Source organism: Rattus norvegicus, chromosome 2 (genome assembly GCF_036323735.1).
Source record: "Rattus norvegicus strain BN/NHsdMcwi chromosome 2, GRCr8, whole genome shotgun sequence".
In the NCBI taxonomy this organism is placed as follows: domain Eukaryota; kingdom Metazoa; phylum Chordata; class Mammalia; order Rodentia; family Muridae; genus Rattus; species Rattus norvegicus.
In genome coordinates, this window is record NC_086020.1 from 220,885,359 (window position 1) to 220,901,371 (window position 16,013).

Sequence of the window (16,013 nt, forward strand, 5' to 3'; positions counted from 1 at the left end):
AAATTTCTTGCATCTTATATTTTCCATCCCTTATGGCATTCCTTAAATGAACAGTTACCAACGTTAACGAAATGTTGCTAGACTGCTCTTCCGAGTCTTGATTGAGAAACCCATTCCTTGAGTTAAATATGGTGGCACATACCTAAAATCTCAGCCCTCGGGAGGCAGAGGCAAGAAGACCACACATTCAGGTTAACGTGCCCTACATAGTGAGTTCCAGGCCAGCCGGGGCTATGCAACAAGACTGTCAAAAACAAGCAACCAAAGTAAACAACTGCAAGACCACAGCGTCGAACTGCCTTCCAAATGCTTACACCCACAGATGAGTGCTGCTCCCTTCTTGCTCCGTGATTTGTAGAGAATAAATAATTGTGGGATGCTAGTGAAGACAGGGACAGTGTGCACCTCCTGGAAAGCTGAGGGAAGATCCAGGGGAGGGCCATAAAGAATAGAAGCCAGAGTTGGGGAGATGGGGAGAGCCGGTGTCCTCTGGCCGTCATGTGGCCATTGCCCTCAAAAAACTCAGCCCAGGGGTGGTGACCTGCACAATCGCCCCCTCCCTCACTGAGAGACCATGCGCAATTATAGGAATAAGATTCATTTTCTTCAGAGGTGTGGCCCCTCTCTAGTAGATTAATCAAGCTCACTAAAGCAACCATAATTAAATTCAGTGAATTACAAAAAAGAAAAAAAAGGAAAAAAATAGAGAAGACATCCAAGGTTACTAAAATGTACTGCAATAAACTCTCTCTTGTTGTTGTAAAAATATAAAAAATAAAAGTCTTTTACCCGCTCTAGGTTCAGCACTGCGGTGCCCCAAGAGATCTGCTGGATATCTTAAGTCTCAGCCAGCAAAGCCTCTCACCCGATTTGCTCCATCCCCTATCACACTGCCTAAGGCCTCTCTCTGAACCTGGCAGCAACCTCTCTACCTATCTAGTTCCCGAGGCAGGTTTCCATGCCAGAAACACACATCCCAACTCCATGGTGGCCCAGACCAGCCGCCCCACACTCCAATACACTTAAATCTACACATGAAAGAATACACAACACAATAACCTTTGACCCAATTGATAAGATATAATTGGCCACCTAAACATACAAAGCCCAATACACATCCATCCCTTAAAAACATTCATAACAGATCAGGAATTCAAGGCTCATATCTAAACATAGTGAAAGCAATATACAGCAAACCAGTAGCTAACATCAAACTAAATGGAGAGAAACTTGAAGCAATCCCACTAAAATCAGGGACTAGACAAGGCTGCCCACTCTCTCCCTACTTATTCAATATAGTTCTTGAAGTCCTAGCCAGAGCAATCAGACAGCAAAAGGAGGTCAAAGGGATACAAATTGGAAAGGAAGAAATCAAAATATCACTATTTGCAGATGATATGATAGTACACTTAAGTGACCCCAAAAGTTCCACCAGAGAACTACTTAACCTGAAAAACAACTTCAGCAAAGTGTCGTGGTATAAAATCAACTCAAACGAATCAATAGCCTTCCTCTACTCAAAGGATAAACAGGCTGAGAAAGAAATTAAGGAAATGACACCCTTCACAATAGTCCCAAACAACATAAAATTTCTTGGTGTGACTTTACCAAGCAAGTGAAAGATCTGTATGATAAGAACTTCAAGTCTCTGAACAAAGAAATTGAGGAAGATCTCAGAAGATAGAAAGATCTTCTATGCTCATGGATTGGCAGGATTAATATAGTAAAGATGGCCACTTTGCGCCAGGCTCTTCCCTCTGTGTGTTCCGAACACCAGGGTAGCAGTCTTCCCCACTTTAAACAAAGGAGGTCTGGGACTCAGAGAAGCCGCATGGCCCTCCAAAGTCGGCCAGTCCCTAAAAGGGCAGAGTGGTGATCACAACTCTGGCCTGCGCTGGCTTGGATAAACTGCCCATCACTCTGAGAACTCAAGAAGTTAGAACTTGAAAAAATCAAAACAACCCTGAGATTCCACCTCACACCAGTCAGAATCGATAAGATAAAAAACTCAGGTGACAGCAGATGCTGGCGAGGATGTGGAGAAAGAGGAACTCTCCTCCATTGTTGGTGGGATTGCAAACTGATACAATCACTCTGGAAATCAGTCTGGAGGTTCCTCGGAAAATTGGACATTGCACTACCTGAGGACCCAGCTATACCTCTCTTGGGCATATACCCAAAAGATGCTTCAACATACAACAAAGACACATGTTTCACTATGTTCATAGCAGCCTTATTTATAATAGCCAGAAGCTGGAAAGAACCCAGATGCCCTTCAACAGAGGAATGGATTAAAAAAATGCGGTATATCTACACAATGGAGTACTACTCAGCTATCAAAAAAAATGACTTCATGAAATTCATAGGCAAATGAATGAATTAGAAAATATCATCCTGAGTGAGGTTACTCAATCACAGAAAAACACACTTGATATGAACTCATTGGTAAGTGGATATTAGCCAAAAAGCTCAAATTACCCAAGATGCAATCCACAGACCACTAAAAGTTCAAGAAGAAGGATGACCAAAATGCAGATGCTCCCACTTTTCTTAAAAGGGGGGGAAATAACCATAGTAGGGGATATGGAAGCAAAGTTTAGATCAGCAACTCAAGAAATGACCATTCAGAGCCTGACCCACATGTGGCCCATATATATACAGCCACAAAAGTAGATAAGATTGATGAAGCTAAAAAATGCATGCTGAGAGGGACGGGATATAGATCTCTCCTGAGAGACACATCCAGAGCATGTCCAATACAGAGGTCAATGCTAGCAGCAAACCACTGAACTGAGAACAGGACCCCCTTGGGGGGAATTAGAGGAAGGATTGAAAGAGTTGAAGGAGCTTGCAACCCCATAAGAACAACAATGCCAACCAACCAGAGCTTCCAGGGACTAAACCACTACCTAAAGACTGACCCAGGGCTCCAACTGCATATGTAGCAGAGGATAACCGTGTTGGGGCAACAGTGGAAGGGGAAGCCCTTGGTCTTGCCAAGGTTGGACCCCCAGTGCAGGGGAATATGGGGGGGCAATAAGGGAGATGTATATGGAGAATCCCTGTATGGGAGAGGGGGAGGGGAGGGAATGGGGGCTTATGGACAGGAAACTGGGAAAGGGAATAACCTTTGAAATGTAAGTAAAGAAATATATCTAATAAAATTTAAAAATAGAAAGGAGAAAAAAAACATTTGTAACAACCTGTAAAGGTACAGTGTGGAATCTTAACGTCACCTGCCATATTGTCCTGCCAAGACGTCTCTCCCTCTCCCTTCTGTCTCTTCCTCCTTTCTGTTCCAGCCTTCTCTTCTTCCTTCAAACTTCTCTCCCACCCATCCTTCCTTCTCATCCAATGACAGGTCTCCTTCTATCCTGTACCTGCCCCTCACCTGTATTTTACAAATTCAATGGGGAGAAGGTTCTGGTGAAGTCACCTGAGTCCTTGGGGCAGTGGAATTAGCATCAAAATACAGATAACTCCAGGGCAAATCACAACACTCTCTACTCAATGTTTTATGATTTTTTTGCCTTAAAAACTTGTTTCCACTCTACTTTAGGGGTGTGTGTGTGTGTGTATGTGTGTGTGTGTGTGTGTGTGTGTGTGTGTGTGTGTACACTAGAAGGCAGAGATGTCTTTTCATTCTGATTGGGTAACCAATTTCTTGGTGGTATTTAGTGACTAAGAATAGCTTCCTCCCCACTTACTCCCTTTCAGTGGTCTAGGGGCTGAGCTCTCTTCTAACCTATTTCTTCTGAAGCAGTACCATACTTCGTTACTTCTACTCTATAAGAATCTTTGGCATCTGATAAATAAACTTGCTACTTAGTTGTTTTTCACACACACGAAAGTTCACATTTTTGTGCCATTCTACATGGATTTACGATTGCCCACACATCAACCCTCTGTTTAGTTTTTGCTGTACTTTCACTATTCTGTCTGAAATGTACTTCTAGCTAAAAATTTCTCTCCAATATCTGATTGGTGAATGTGGTGGTTTGAATATGAATAGGGAGTGGCGCTATTTGGAGGTGTGGCCTTGTTGGAGTAGGTGTGTCAGTGTGGGGTGGGATTCAAAGCTCCACCCAGAGCAGAAGAGATAAGTCTCCTCCTGTGGCCTTCAGATGAAGATGTAGAACTCTCAGCCCCTCCTGTGCCATGCCTTCCTGGATGTTGCCGTGCTCCACCTTGATGAAAATGGACTGAACCTCTAAACCTGTAAGCCAGCCCCAACGAACTCTTGTCCTTATAAGAGTTGGCTGGGTTATGGCTCTGTTCACAGCAATCCAAACCCTAAGACAGCGAAGGTGTTCTTATTTCTAATTTTTCCAATTTTTTTAGATAGCGTTAACTTAACCTTTACTTCCAAGCAATACTCTGCTGAATATGGAATTCAGTGTAGTAAATACCCTACTCTATTTTCAATTTTCAGTATTGTCGTATGTGTATGAGAGAGAGCAAGCAGACACATGTGCCACAGCACGTATGTGGTGGGCAGAGGACAATTTTTGGGAATTAGTTCGATTTCACACGTGGGTCCTGGGGATCTAGCTCTGGTGGTCCACCTTGGCAGGAGAGGCTGGGAAGAAGTATTGTCAAACAGACTTTACCACCTGAGCCACTGTGACTGGTGAGACTTATGGACTCTGTGTTACTACTTGTGAGTTATTTTGTACTTTCGCAGACAACTATATCACTGGAAATTAATTTTATTTTTAATCTTTATGTATTTTAAACGTCTGGTCTTACTACTTTAGAATATTACTGTGCTTGTCAGAATAGTGTTTAAGACACTTAACACAATGTTTGAATAGAAATGACAGCGGCGAGAAGAGAGGACAAAGAGGAGGGTGTCTGCTGTGCCTTCTATACAACAGGGAGCGCTTACCCCTGATGTCTCAACAGCATGGTTGCCTAAACAGGACCCAAGTGATACGATCAGTTGACCTGTCCGCAGGAATACGAAAATCTCACAAGGTCCCACCTCTAGATGAAGCACTTCAGAAAACTAACAGCTGCTGAGACAGAACCAGAGACGAATGAGCCCCCTCACTGGCTATTCAATCCCAATGGCCAGTCCTAAAAATAAATACATTTAGCCCAGGAAGGATTGAAAGAAAGAGAAGTAGGAAATTATGTGAGTACGGTACATATATATGAAATTTAAATAATAAATGAATGGTACACCCCTCCTGTCTCAGTCCTGCTCTAAAGGGAATGTCTTCAGCATCCCATATTAGGTAAAATGTTTGCTGAAGGTTTTGGATGATTTCCTTCATCACATTAGAGAAATTCACTTTTCCTATTTTACTAAGAAGATTTGTCATGAGTGTATGGTTAATGTCTCTGAAAATACCTTATGTCTGTCCCATGGTTTCTTTTGTGTTGTACTATAATTGAATAATTTACATGCTACTTTGAAATATTCAACGGATGTTTCATTTATTACGTAATTGACATTTGGTCATGAAATGCTTTTAAAACTCCCTGCCTGATTCATTGCTAATCTTTTGCGTAAACCTTCGTAATTGAGTTTGGCTTTTAATCACCCTTTTCTGTTCTGTACTAGTCCACTGAAGAAATAAAGGTCAAAACAAGGTGAGGGGCACTTCCCCTTCTCTATCGCATGATATAAGATACCTGCATCTGGAATATCTGGTTGCATATGCTTCTAGTATCAGCCAGGGTTCACACAGGAAGCAGGTCACGGGATATTATATAATAGGCAGTTTATTATAGAAATTAAATCCTGTACAATTGCAAGGGGCATCAGGAAAGTCAGGTCTAGAAGGAGGAGAGCATGGCTGTCTGTCAACGGGAAACATGGGCAAATAAGAGCTGTAGGAAAACTGTGGAACCAGCCCCACCCCCAGTGTTAGCAGGTAGTCATCCCATGGAGTTGAGAGAGAGAGAGAGAGAGAGAGAGAGAGAGAGAGAGAGAGAGAGATACTCAAGCAAAGGGCATGAAGGTGCTCGCCAGATGCAGCACTCAGGAGAACGTCTCCAACCTCACCTGGGCAGCACAGTAGAGCTGGCCCTGGTTGTGAAGGTGCAGAAGGGCCAGCCCCATGGGCATGAGAGAAGGAGAACTGACCCCTTGTGGCACAGGCACAGGAGAGCTGGTGGGCTGACCAACTCAGGCTCCACCCAGGCCCAGATCCAGGGCTCTGAGTTGGTCCACCCCAACATCTACCCCACCCATGAAGCGCTGGAGTATGGGGAGGGGCTGGTCCTGTAGATCCAAAGCTACAGGATCTCCCTGACACAAGGCAACAACAAACTATCAGAGAGGCATCCCAGTAAGGATCCAGTATTGACAGCGTAGCAGAAGTCAGAGGCCTTGAACCAGTCCAGTGGCTCAGTCAGCGAGCATTTGCAAGTTAAACTGTCTGGGCAAAAGGATATACTTCATGACATAGTGCAGCTTCCACAGTGAGGTTTACGTTTCTCCTGTGTCTGTATGTATGCATGTACGTACGTACGGACATATGTTGCAAAGGCAGAAGGCAGCTACAAGGGGGCCAGAAGATGAGTGGTATTGGGGTGCATGATGTGAAATTCACCAAGGATCAATGAAATTTTTAAAGGCAGTGGGGGTGATGGACAGCCTCACTGTGAGGGAGTGTGGGAGGAGCCCCTGCGCATGTGCCTGCCCTGAGCCTGCGTACTTCTCAGTGACCAGCTACAGACAGAGCACAGAGGACGGGAGCTCCCACCTGACCCTGTACATCAGGACTAGAGTGGGAAGCCTGGTGTTTTCCTTGTCACCACCATAGGGCCTCTAGCTGTAGAAACCCTAACACTGTCCTAACAGGAAGAGTACCCTGCTTCAGGTATGCCTGGACTAAAGAGCTCAGAACTGCACAGACGGGAGTTCTTGTAAAGACAAAAGGAAGAAACACAGGTCTGGAGACATGGCTCAGTGGTTAAGAGCCCTGCCTGCTCTTCCTGAGGTCCTGAGTTCAAATCCCAGTCAACCATCCATAATGAGATCTGATGCCCTCTCCTGGTGTGCCTGAAGACAGCTACAGTGTACTTCCATATAATAAACAAGTCTTTGAAAAAGAAACACGATGAAGCGATGACAGGAGTGGTTTTTAATAATCCTCCTGGCCATTTTGCTTAGTTGTTGTATGAGAAGGGGTCTTACTTATTATCTTGGTGGTGCTGCCACAGTCTCAATGACTGTACAACAGTCATACACTCATGTGAAAAGGGCACCTTATAACTAGGCAAAACCTGGATTCTAAAAGCACGTGTTCAACAGAACATATCCCCTCACTCGGTGCCGCACAGGGCGGACTGTCCCTTCACGTGGACTAGGCGACTGCAGAGATCTTCCATCGGGTACCGTGTACATCAAGACCATGAGAGTTCGAAAATTAAATGTAATCTCGAAAAGATACAAATCAAGATGAAAGTGCTTTTTAAATGTGCATTTTCAAACAAATGAGCACTTGTCTCTTAGAGACCGGAAGACGGAGGAAGCGAAGGCAGGTCTCCGGGGTGACACACTGACCAAAAGAACACGGCACGCCTGTGCTCTAACCAGACCAGAGGCTGCTGATGAGGCCTGGATAAACACTTGCAAGGGTTCCTGTTTCTAAGGTTTCCTCATTAGTGCAAAGCTCAAAGGAAGTGAGGATTTTCTGGTTCAAACAGTGATATATTTTGAGAGCCTGCGGTTTCATATTCCATTAGCCATCTTGAGATTCTAAAAGAGGTGCATTCAATGAACACAAAGGGAAGCCAATTAGTTAAGGCTTCAGAGAAGATAACTTGGGGAGGATAAAAAAGAGGCACCTGGAGAGGTCGTTTCTATTATTTTTCTGGGGTCAGTTCACTTACCAGAAATAAAGGATGGGTCTTATGATTTTCAGGCTGCCCATTGTCAACTGAAACAAAACTAAATTCAGAAAAAATATTGGCCAGAAGAAAGTGACACACTGAAGAATTAAGATCCTCAAACCTGAAGTCATCTTGCCCTCAAATGTCCACACAGGTTTCTACAACTCGCCTACTTTGAAAACATGGGTGCTCCTGCCTTTTTATTCTGAGTACATAACCTAAAGATTTGAGGGTAAATCAGTGGTAAAGATAAACAACAGGACTGGTTAATGACTGTCCTGAGAGCCCGAAGCCCCGGACTGTCCATGACACAGTATGGACACCCGTGTCCTCTGTGTTAGCCACGACTTGGCTGTAAGGAAGATTCGCCATTAGAATCAGAGTTACTTCAGTCTTTACGGTGACAGGCTTAGTGAATTTGGTTCCGCTCAAACTATAACAAACGTCAACAAATTATTATGCTGATGTCTTAGGGTGATTTTATTTAAATAATTAGAATAAATTGATTGAAATAAATCAAGCAATTTGTTTACAATCTCATATCTTAAAAATAAGTTAAAGATTCTATGCAAACAGCAGAATTTACCGTTTTCACTGGGAAAGACTGCAAGAAGAAAAGACAATGATTAAGAAACACTGTTGTCTCTTAGGAAATGTTTTTAAAGTTAAATATCTTCATTCAAAGATTTTCATAGTATAAAAATAAATGCTCTGATTCTGAATAAATCGGACTCTAAGTTACAATTATTTTCACTAATCACAATTCAGAAGGCAAAATTATGAGCAGGGGCCACACTTGCAGTGTATCTTAGCAGCATCTATAATGTTCCAGCCTTTCCGTGAGAGTGAGCTAAGATCTATGTAGATCATATCATCTACTGTGCAATCAACAAAGCATGTGATCGCCTGCTTTAACCCATTTCTTCTGAGACAACAAGGAAAAGAGCCCAACAGTCCAGGGTAGAAGACACAGCTTACAACACGTGAACGTCTTGACTTCGGTTTCTGATGATTTTTCTCCACTTCTCTTTTGATCGTCTTCAACGGGACTGCTTGAAGCAAGAAGCAGAAGTCGCGGCTATGCAGCTATGCAGCTATGCAGTTATCTTCAGGACCCTGAGCAGTGATTAGCCGTGGAGACAGGAGTACCAGATCTGCCGCTCTACCACCCTTCAGCCTGGTTTGCTATTTCACTTTCGGTACCTTCTGTCTGCTCCCAGTTTCTACAGAACTGGCTCTGTTTGCTGGGGCAGGTCTGAGGCCCTTTGTTGACTCGATCCATTAGCTGACTGGAGAGAATGCAGCTTCTTCTCAGCCCACACAGCTAGAGGCCATTCCCTGTAGGAGGGTAAGTGGGGGTTCCCCTCCATTTCCTGGGGTCCTTTGTCATTTGATGGTGGAATCCAGCAGCTTTGCTCTGTGCCCATCTCATATATGCGGGGCTTCTGTCTCCAGGAAGTCAGGTGCACTGGCCCTGTTCGAAGGACATGGATATGAGGACGAGAGAGAAGGATGAAGGGGAAGAGGAGATAAAGGGAGAGGAGGGAGGAATAGATACAGAGGAGGAGATGGAGAAGACGAGGAGATCTCATTGTTCACATTGTGTAGCAAAAGACATCCTTGTAACAGTCGTGGGATAACAGACTTAAAACATAAGAAACAAAAGAACCCATCCTCAACTTTTCTGGGGCTCAATTTTAAAACTGGCAAAGCCTCAGTTGGTTAAAATGATCCAAAGAGCTAAGAGTGCTCTCTGGCCTTCCCCGTGTACATCCTATCCCGTGTACATAAGGACCATGGATGCCTTAGAACAAAGCTTAGATCTGAAGCACATTTCCTCCCAGCACAGCACTCTTCATTTAACCCTTGCCCATTGGAGCTGGCCGGGGCCCTGAAGATGGTTCTGTACTCCACCACAACTACCATGCTTCCAGCTTTCTAGGAGCAGAGGGCGCACCGGTTCAGAGCCAAGACTGACCTTCAACTCTTTCCTCACTGCCTCTCTCCCTCCCTCCCACTCAACCTCTGCGTGTACTTTCCCTGAAAACCCTTGAGAGGCGGAAACATGGTAGGACATTGGACTACTCACATGGGAAGCTATGAGTGGGTCAGCACATTTGCTGTTGGTGCTTACAATGTGTAAGCATTACACATTGGTGCTTACAACGCCGCGACCATGCTGTGATCCCCGTGCTACGGCGACCCTCAACCACAACAATATTTTCATTGCTACTTAACAACTGTCACTTTGCTACTGTTATGAACTGAATGTAAATATCGGTTTTCTAGCCGTCTTAGGTGTATTTGACCTCCAAAGGGGTTATGACCCACAGGCTGAGAACTGCTGTTCTAATCCATTCTGGAGTACAGTCCTAACGACATGAATCCCCAGCCTCCGGCATAACCACATTTCTGTCAAATCTTTGAGCTTTGGATTAAGTTGCAAAATCTTCTAAGCAGATTTTCTCTGAAAGGGACGATGTGTTGTTGGCTGCTCAAGGAAAAGTAGTAACTGTAAGACAACCTTTTATCTTCTAACAGACAACAGTCACCATACATAATTATTATAGTTTTTATTCAATTCCTTAATGAGCTTTAATATACTTGTTCAAATTAGGCAATTTTTTCCCTGAATTTAGCATTTTAGGTTACAGTGCAGAACACGTTCAAAATGGAAATTTAGAATGATCTTTCTGTAATAAGACCCTGCTGGAAACTGGAGGAGGGCAGTATGGTGGTATGTATGATGGGACTATCAGGAAATATAAGTAGCACTGACATTAAACTGGTTCCTGTCATTAGCAGGGGGCCTGTTTTTGTTGGCTCAAAGATGCCCTTTGCTGTCCCAATGCCTTATGATACAAAAGCATGTTCAGCACTGCCCTGTGGGTTGTAAAAAGGACAGTGATATCTGAGACCCAAACCCAAGAGACAGATCACAACACAAGTCCCTGCAAAGGGACCATAGCAAAGGATATGTAACTCTGTTTCTAACGGAATATGCTCCAGGACTGCTTGAGAACTTGGCTCAACTTCATGGTCCCTTAGTGGTCTGCCTGGACTTCTCAGCCAAGGGTCTGGCTGAGAGCTAGCCCCTGGTAAGACTAGAATATGCTGAAATCCCTAGGACAAAGCCAGAACACTCCCACCAGCCCACAGAACCTGTTTGGGGAGAGCCATTTCCATCTCTAGGGAAGCTACTCACAGCAACCGGTAAGAACCAATACTAGGGATGGCCTGCTGTCCTGAGCTCACAGGAAGGGGCTAAGTCCTGTGGGCTTGCTCAGAGTGATGGAGCAGACTGCAGCGTGCCTAGGGATGGAGTACGCTGGGTCTTTATAGAAGAGGAACATGCAATCAAATGTGTTTCGCTAAACTCCATGGTATGTTAGTTCCTCCCAGCGCTCACGCGGCTTAGACAAGGCTAATGGCCTTTTGTAACTAATGACTTTTGATCAAGGTAAAATACCTACTCACCGAGTTACAGGGAGGAAGACAGGCCAGCCTCTACTACTGCGCCGTTCGTGCCAGCGGCAGGCAGACGCCCATTCTTGGGCTGTTGGTGTTCCTCTAGGACCACAAACTGCAGAAAAGAAAAGCGTTCAGGGGATAACTGCTGTGCTCCAGAAGGCTCCTCGATAAACATTTAACTGTAGTCGATGGCACCCCACAGCGGAAGGTGAAGGTGGAAAAGGAGGCCTTGTCGACTTTCTTCAGCTCATGAGAGACTCTGTCTTTTAAATTTTCTTTTTATAACTTTATTATGTGTACATGTGTTTTGACTACATGTATGTCTGTGCACTATGTGTATGCCTGATGCCCATGGAGACCAGAAGAGAGCGTTGGACCCTCTAGAACTGGAGTTACAGATGGCTATGAGCCAGCGTGTAAGTGCAAGGAATCAAACCCAGGCCTCTGCAACAGTAGTCAGTGATCTTTTTTTTTTCTTTTTCTGTATATATATATTTATATTTATATAAAAAGACCAATAATAGCAGTGTGTTATGCATCAACAGCAGCAACAGCTTTTCCAGGTTCTGCAGTCATCTGAACAAAACTGTAGAGACATCCAGCACACTCCATTAAAAAAAAAAAAAAAGTAAAAAAACAAAACCCGAGAAAACAGCACAGTTCTGTTACTCTTGTGGTACCTGGCATCATTTTTTTTTTTAAATTAGCTTCTCAATCATCATCTGGAAAGAAAACATTCTGAGCAACATCATTAAAAACAGCTCTGATAAAGCACGGACACTACTACGTATCATAAAGCAGGTACAAGCTATTTTACATCCACAGAGGTATGATACAGTACTGTCCTACATCTATAATACTAGAGGATACAATTTAAAAGGCATTATTTGAGACTTGATTCTACTTTTCCAGCAGAGGGCCCAAAGGATGGTGTGACACAGCTTTGTAAAGAAACATACTCTAGACAGGATTTCCTTTCACTAGTGGCACAGTTCTAAGGATTCATTCTCTCCATGAATGTCAGCTAAAACCGTTATTAAAAAAATGAAATATCCCTAGAACAAAACCGTATAACCACCGGATTCACATGAAGATGACCTAGTGAAGACAAGCTGGACCACACCTTACCAACAAGCTATCAAATCTGTTATGTTTAAACAGTGAGACCTCCAAGGAAGGAGATGCCAAGTAGTGCTTCAAAGCTTCGGACCACAATCAAACACAGCATCCTTTTCAACAGAAGCAGAAGCTCATCTGAATATGCTCAAGGATGCTGACATCAACATTTAATCATCTCCTCACTCATTGAGGAAGAAGAGGAGATCAGTTACTACTGTACTTTATTGTGTTCAACCAAATCACCATGTTACAAAAATAGCAAGCTGCCATAATAAAAAATAAGGCTCCTCTATCCAGCACCAGATAGCATCATTTTACTTTCAAGCCTAGAAATTGCACACTTGTATATAAACCAACCGAAGATGAGGATTGAGAGTTCATCTTGGTGGATTTTTCCTTTGATGAATATGAAGTGTCCTTCCTTATCTTTTTTGATGACTTTTAGTTGGAAATTGATTTTATTTGATATTAGAATGGCTACTCCAGCTTGCTTCTTCTGACCATTTGCTTGGAAAGTTGTTTTCCAGCCTTTCACTCTGAGGTAGTGTCTGTCTTTGTCTCTGAGGTGTGTTTCCTGTAGGCAGCAGAATGCAGGGTCCTCATTGCGTATCCAGTTTGTTAATCTATGTCTTTTTATTGGGGAGTTGAGGCCATTGATGTTGAGAGATATTAAGGAATAGTGATTATTGCTTCCTGTTATATTCATATTTGGATGTGAGGTTATGTTTGTGTGCTTTTCTTCTCTTTGTTTTGTTGCCAAGATGATTAGTTTCTTGCTTCTTCTATGGTATAGCTTGCCTCCTTATGTTGGGCTTTACCCTTTATTATCCTTTGTAGTGCTGGATTTGTAGAAAGATAGTGTGTAAATTTGGTTTTGTCATGGAATATCTTGGTTTCTCCATCTATGTTAATTGAGAGTTTTGCAGGATACAGTAACCTGGGCTGGCATTTGTGTTCTCTTAGGGTCTGTATGACATCTGTCCAGGATCTTCTGGCCTTCATAGTTTCTGGCGAAAAGTCTGGTGTGATTCTGATAGGTCTGCCTTTATATGTTACTTGACCTTTTTCCCTTACTGCTTTTAATATTCTTTCTTTATTTTGTGCGTTTGGCGTTTTGACAATTATGTGACGGGAGGTGTTTCTTTTCTGGTCCAATCTATTTGGAGTTCTGTAGGCTTCTTGTATGCCTATGGGTATCTCTTTTTTTAGGTTAGGGAAGTTTTCTTCTATGATTTTGTTGAAGATATTTGCTGGTCCTTTGAGCTGGGAGTCTTCACTCTCTTCTATACCTATTATCCTTAGGTTTGATCTTCTCATTGAGTCCTGGATTTCATGTATGTTTTGGACCAGTAGCTTTTTCTGCTTTACATTATCTTTGACAGTTGAGTCAATGATTTCTATGGAATCTTCTGCTCCCGAGATTCTCTCTTCCATCTCTTGTATTCTGTTGGTGAAGCTCGTATCTACAGCTCCTTGTCTTTTCTTTTGATTTTCTATGTCCAGGGTTGTTTCCATGTATTCTTTCTTGATTGCTTCTATTTCCATTTTTAATTCCTTCAACTGTTTGATTGTGTTTTCCTGGAATTCTTTCAGGGATTTTTGTGTCTCCTCTCTATGGGCTTCTACTTGTTCTCTAAGGGAGTTCTTTATGTCTTTCTTGAAGTCCTCCAGCATCATGATCAAATATGATTTTGAAACTAGATCTTGCTTTTCTGGTGTGTTTGGATATTCCATGTTTGCTTTGGTGGGAGAATTGGGCTCCGATGATGCCATGTAGTCTTGGTTTCTGTTGCTTGGGTTCCTGCGCTTGCCTCTCGCCATCAGATTATCTCTAGTGTTACTTTGTTCTGGTATTTCTGACAGTGGCTAGACTGTCCTATAAGCCTGTGTGTCAGGAGTGCTGTAGACCTGTTTTCCTGTTTTCTTTCAGCCAGTTATGGGGACAGAGTGTTCTGCTTTTGGGCATGTAGTTTTTCCTCTCTACAGGTCTTCAGCTGTTCCTGTGGGCCTGTGTCTTGAGTTCACCAGGCAGGTTTCTTGCAGGGGAAAAGTTGGTCCTACCTGCGGTTCCAAGGCTCAAGTTTGCTCGTGGGGTACTGCCTAAGTCCTCTCCGCGGCGGCAGCAACCGGGAAGATCTGCGCCGCTCTTTCCAGGAGCCTCCGTGCACCAGGGTTCCAGATGACGTTTGGTGTTTTCCTCTGGCGTCTGGATGTGCACAGAGTGCAGTCTCTTCTGGTTTCCCAGGCGTGTCTGCCTCTCTGAAGGTTCAGCTCTCCCTCCCACGGGATTTGGGTGCAGAGAACTGTTTATCCGGTCTGTTTCCTTCAGGTTCCGGCGGTGTCTCAGGCGCAGGGGTCCTGCCGCTCCTGGGCCCTCCTACGGGAACCCAGAGGCCTTATACAGTTGCCTCTTGGGCCAGGGATGTGGGCAGGGGTGGGCAGTGTTGGTGGTCTCCTCCGCTCTGCAGTCTCAGGAGTGCCCACCTGATCAGGCGGTGAGGTCTCTCTCCCACCGTAGTCAGTGATCTTAACTACTGAGCTATCTCTCCAACCCGAGAGCTTCCAGAAAGCTTATGGAAACCGTGCATTAATTTCTATTGGGCACACGACTATTTTACTGGAGAATCTGTTCTGATTCTGGAACATTGGGTCACAAATCTTGGATCTCTAGAGGCCATTGTTTTGCTGAAAATTGTTCAAGTATCCATAGGTAGCATGGGCACTGCCCATCGGTCAGAAGACTAACGTCACATGTATGTGTGTATGGGCTACCACTGTGTGTGTGTGTGTGTGTGTGTGTGTGTGTGTGTGTGTGCGCGCGCGCGCGCGCGCACATAAGGTTATATATAATTCATTGAAGCATGCTATCAAGTCCCAAGTAATTAAGGCCACTAGTAAGTATGGAGAACTACCAACACAACCACTATCTTGCAGGGATCCGCCAGCTGTCTCCTCATAGGTGAAGAGCTTAGGAGGCAGAGTGCTAAAAGAGAGGCCCAGATAAGCACAACAGCCATTCTCTTTACTCAGCAAACAATCACTTTGTCATTGTTTGCATTGTTCAAACTCACTGCACACTTGCAACACAGGCTGAACAGAGGCGACTGGCTTGCACGCAGGCCAGACAGGTTAAGTATGGAAGGAACTCAAACAGAAGGAGGAAGACTAGAGAAGTAGGTCATGCTCTGGACACAGGCCACAGGCCGGTGAAGTCCTTCCTTGTCAATAAGTCATCAGGTGAAGGACTGCCCCAAGGTTTGGACTTCTATGTAGTTCAGAAAGGAGCACTCCACAGGAAGGACCTAGAACTCAACAGTAAAGAGCACAGAGGGAAAACATCTCTGTACCTATCTTTCTCATCAAGCAGGGAGGTTTAATGAGTGGAGCCAATTAGGGAACAGGGACAGCTTCTCAGCTGGTGATGAGGTGACTCTCGGGAGCTGTTTTCTCTCTCTTTTCACTCCTCATAACACTCGCCACTCTTTAGTCTCCTCCTCACTGCTGGTCTCTCTGCAGTGACATACTGCAGAATCAATATGGCGGCCTGCTGTGAGGGGTGTAGTCCCTTCTCTCTA

General features: G+C 44.0%; 1 protein-coding gene across 2 annotated transcripts in view; it reads right to left on the reverse strand.

The window, feature by feature from the left end:
• Positions 1-8,301: 8,301 nt before the first annotated feature.
• Positions 8,302-16,013, reverse strand: part of Egf (epidermal growth factor) — an 82,672-nt gene continuing 74,960 nt past the window's right edge. Inside the window, exons 23-24 of one of the 2 annotated variants that reach the window (NM_012842.2) lie at positions 11,326-11,431; positions 8,302-9,322 (exon numbers count right to left, since the gene is read on the reverse strand). In NM_012842.2, coding sequence (NP_036974.2) covers positions 11,330-11,431 — 102 coding nt within the window. In that variant the 3' untranslated portion in view covers positions 8,302-9,322; positions 11,326-11,329. The remainder of the gene's footprint in view (positions 9,323-11,325; positions 11,432-16,013) is intronic. The other variant, XM_063281339.1, reaches the window with a different exon arrangement.